Below are 3,514 nucleotides of genomic sequence, written 5' to 3'. Positions count from 1 at the left end.
AACTTAATAATTCATTTTAGTTAATCAAAATGAAATTTATTTTTTCATCTTCGGTCTACCAACCGCTTTAACTTAATAATTAATATGCCAAGGTTTTATTTTTATAATCTCTTCAAAAAAATTCTAACAACTTTAGATCATGAGCGTTCAGTCAAACTCACATTTCATTCTTTGGATAAATAAAGTTCTAGTTATTAGCTAAAATATCAAGTCATGCAAACATCCCCAATTAGCCTTTAAATTCCACAACATCCCTTTATTCTCAGAATTGTTACACATACATAGAAAGCATAACACAATGCACGACACAGTACTTTATGATGCATATAACATATCATTTTTTTGCATCAAAGAACCTAATAAACAATATAACAGAAATAGAAGATAGTTGATACTTATTATAAATTAAAAGACGTTTAAATAGTACACAATATAATATTAGAGCCCACTTTATTCATAAGATAAAACCAAAAGTTCAATAATTTATGCTAAAAAGCTTCATAATTATTTCGAACAACTGCCTTCTTATCATGATATATTCTTATATAGGGTATCTTGACACAATTTACTTTCTTATTAGTTGATCCTGCGACAATTGAGTCTGATTTCCCCTTGAGTTCCGGTAAGAGGACTTATATTACCCATTTTAATAATAGCATTAGAAAAATCTTTGAAGAACTTCCCACTATTATGTGCATAGAAATTTACTTGAGCATCAGTGAAATTTCCATTGTAGAGCTCTTGATCAGAATGCAAAAGGCCCTTCTCAACTAGCAAATTCTTGTAGTAATAATTATCAAAGTTGGTAGGAGTAACTGTGTCAAGTGGGGCTAGGTTGTTGTCATCGGTACTGGAGATGGAGCAGTTTACTTTTAAGGTTGAAGCAAATGATGAATCAATGTTGGTGTCATTGTAGATTCGATTTCTATATGAGATGCACCTTGCTTGCCCAATTGTATGTGCCCCTGCAAATCATATAAAAATTTAATTTGTTAGAAATATTAATCATTTTGTGTCTGTTCTCATGTTACCTATGCAATATCAATCACTTCTTTTAATGGTTAACATAAAAAACCCAATTTTATTGAAGAACTTGAGAAATTGTTGCTGAAAGAATGGTTTAAAAATGCTTTCCCAATAATATCCCAACACAACCAAGTATTATTTCTATAATGCTCAATATTGCATATCTAACACCTAGATTTTTACATTATAGGATTGAATTACTTTTGATCCAACTTTTTACGGAATAATTCGATTATGTATTGATGTCTAATTACAATAAGAAAAAAAGAAAATCTAAATACAAAGGTAACTAATCACCTGACAGTGCTACCATTTCATTAGCATTCAGACCCTTCTTAGCGAAAGCTGATATGAGGCGAGTGAGATTTGATTGTGGCGCTGGTAAGTCTGTATTAGCCTGGCTGAAATTTGCAGTTAATGAATCCCTTCTTCCAAGCGGCACAGACCAGTATGGCCCACCTAACTGAAAAACAAGACTCCAATTGTTTTCAGTATATAATATATCAAGCAATCTATCTGTCTATAAATATAGACATATATATATATATATACATATGATCAATTGTCTTTTCTTCATAATGCAAATTTTGTCGCTACTGAGTACTATGCTAATCTCCAAAACTGTGTTAACTGACGTTTTATGTGCCAAGCCAAAGCAGACTAAGAGAAGACAAATTTTGTAGAATGATACAAAATTTATTGTACAATTGTTTCATTCTTGGATAGACTTGCATTTTGGTCACTTTACGCTGTGTTATTCTATGAAATTGGGCTATTTCTCCATCATAATCAAATGTTTGTCTTAACACTGATTAATTATCAACTTAACATTATTGTTGATTCAGAACAGAACCACTTTACTATGGATTCCAACTAAATGATTGTAATATTAAATTAAGTATTAAGTTATGCATATATATTTATTCCACTGGTTGAGTTGCACTTTTATAACTATATATATATATAAACATATTTTAACAAATAAAGAAAAAAAAAACAAAATTAAATTGATTTTAGAAAACAAAATAATTATTGAAATGCTCAAATTTGTTTGATGTGTTATATTTACGTCACTTACTGCAACTACGGAGTCACGTGCAGCAACTGCTACAATATCTGCACAAGATACTACTTGCGGACAAGCATTCTCAACATTTGCTTTAATGGTATCGATCACATCAAATCCCCTCACAGAATTTACGTTGGGAAAAGCTGTCTTCTCGCCAAGGAATGTAGGAGTGTCATCCAAGAGAATAGAACCATCACAACCCTGCCATTCAAAACATAAAGTAAGTTTTTTTTTTCTTTTTTTTTTTCATTCTGCTTTCCCTTCATGCTTACACTACAAATATGTGCTCTATTTAGAAGAATTTTTCATAGTTTATGAGACTGTTTTGATTGTTCTATGTTGCATGATTGACAATTTTTATATTACACCTTGGTCATGCTGATATATGCTCCCTAAGAAATAATATTTAAGACGATTTGGATGGTATATGGTAGCAAACTATATTGATGTATCTATATCTTTTTATTTATATTTTTCTCTATTTTAAAATAAAAGTTATTTCATACTATTAATTCCTTATTACATTCAAAAACAAAACGTTACATACTGCAACCTTCAAGCTCATAATCAATCAAAGAATCATCAGACTTTCATTCCCATCATTTTCAACTAATCTTTATTCATTTTAAGTATCACGTCAAGAAATAAGTTCATGTTTGTATGCATGGCAGGAAAAACTGTCTCTAATGAATCCAAGGAAAGATGATTAATTAAGAATCATAAGAAGAAATGAAAAAGCGTGATTAGGGTTTAGGAGACGTGCATCGACGAAGCAGTCATGGAAATGAAGACGGAGCAGCGAAGCTCCCATTCGTTTCTCGTTGTTGACGGCTGCATTAACGGTGGATTTGATGATTTGTAAAGCTTGTGGGCATGAACTGGCGTAAAAGTTTGTGGACAGTTGAGCTGAAACAAAACCAGAGATCAAGAGGATAAATATGATGGAGAAAGCAAAGCTGATCTCTTTTGAAGCCATGAGTACTAATAAGTTGATCTCTTTGAGGTGTAGTTGAATTCGATATTTGTTTCAGGCTCATTTGCTTGCATTTTATAGGCAAAAAGCAACGGCTCATTTCCAATTATGTCATATTTTATATTACAATATTCTGATATAATCGTATACCATTGTTAAAAATATTTATAAGATAATTTGAATGCATGTACGTGTTGAGCTAGTTGTTGAACAAGCTATATGAACCAAATGAAAGGACTTAAAAATTCCGTTAAGACAGGATAATGTTGGATCGCTAAGTTTTTGGGACTATTCGATTAATTATGTCGAGATCTGTTGCACACAATATTATTTTTTCATAACAATTGGTATCAGAGCCAATGTTCGGATTTGAGAAAAAGCGATGGCTGTAGACGAATTGAATGTATCAGGGATCGAGAAGTTTGATGATAAATTTTAGTTACTGG

The 3,514-nt window shown here is 31.4% G+C and overlaps 1 protein-coding gene across 1 annotated transcript; it reads right to left on the bottom strand.

Moving 5' to 3' along the window:
• Nucleotides 1–239: 239 nt before the first annotated feature.
• On the bottom strand, nucleotides 240–3,165 carry LOC110026826 (cationic peroxidase 1-like). The gene is made up of 4 exons (XM_020727985.1): nucleotides 2,859–3,165; nucleotides 2,105–2,296; nucleotides 1,324–1,489; nucleotides 240–965 (listed from the first exon to the last, which is right to left on the bottom strand). Exons 1-4 carry the CDS (start codon nucleotides 3,069–3,071, stop codon nucleotides 577–579), a joined length of 960 nt encoding a protein of 319 aa, XP_020583644.1. The 5' UTR covers nucleotides 3,072–3,165; the 3' UTR covers nucleotides 240–576.
• Between the last annotated feature and the right edge of the window lie 349 nt (nucleotides 3,166–3,514).

This window comes from Phalaenopsis equestris, unplaced genomic scaffold (genome assembly GCF_001263595.1).
Source record: "Phalaenopsis equestris unplaced genomic scaffold, ASM126359v1 Scaffold000402, whole genome shotgun sequence".
NCBI classification, from domain to species: Eukaryota; Viridiplantae; Streptophyta; class Magnoliopsida; order Asparagales; family Orchidaceae; genus Phalaenopsis; species Phalaenopsis equestris.
This window is presented reverse-complemented; position numbering and strand designations above follow the sequence as displayed.

Excerpts from the sequence above, each read along its gene's own strand:
- LOC110026826 (XM_020727985.1), bottom strand. The coding sequence starts at position 3,071 with ATGGCTTCAAAAGAGATCAGCTTTGCTTTCTCCATCATATTTATCCTC. Across the intron at positions 2,297-2,858 it reads TCCATGACTGCTTCGTCGAT|GGTTGTGATGGTTCTATTCT; the intron begins GCACGTCTCCTA and ends TTTGAATGGCAG. Across the intron at positions 966-1,323 it reads TGAAATGGTAGCACTGTCAG|GGGCACATACAATTGGGCAA; the intron begins GTGATTAGTTAC and ends TATGATTTGCAG.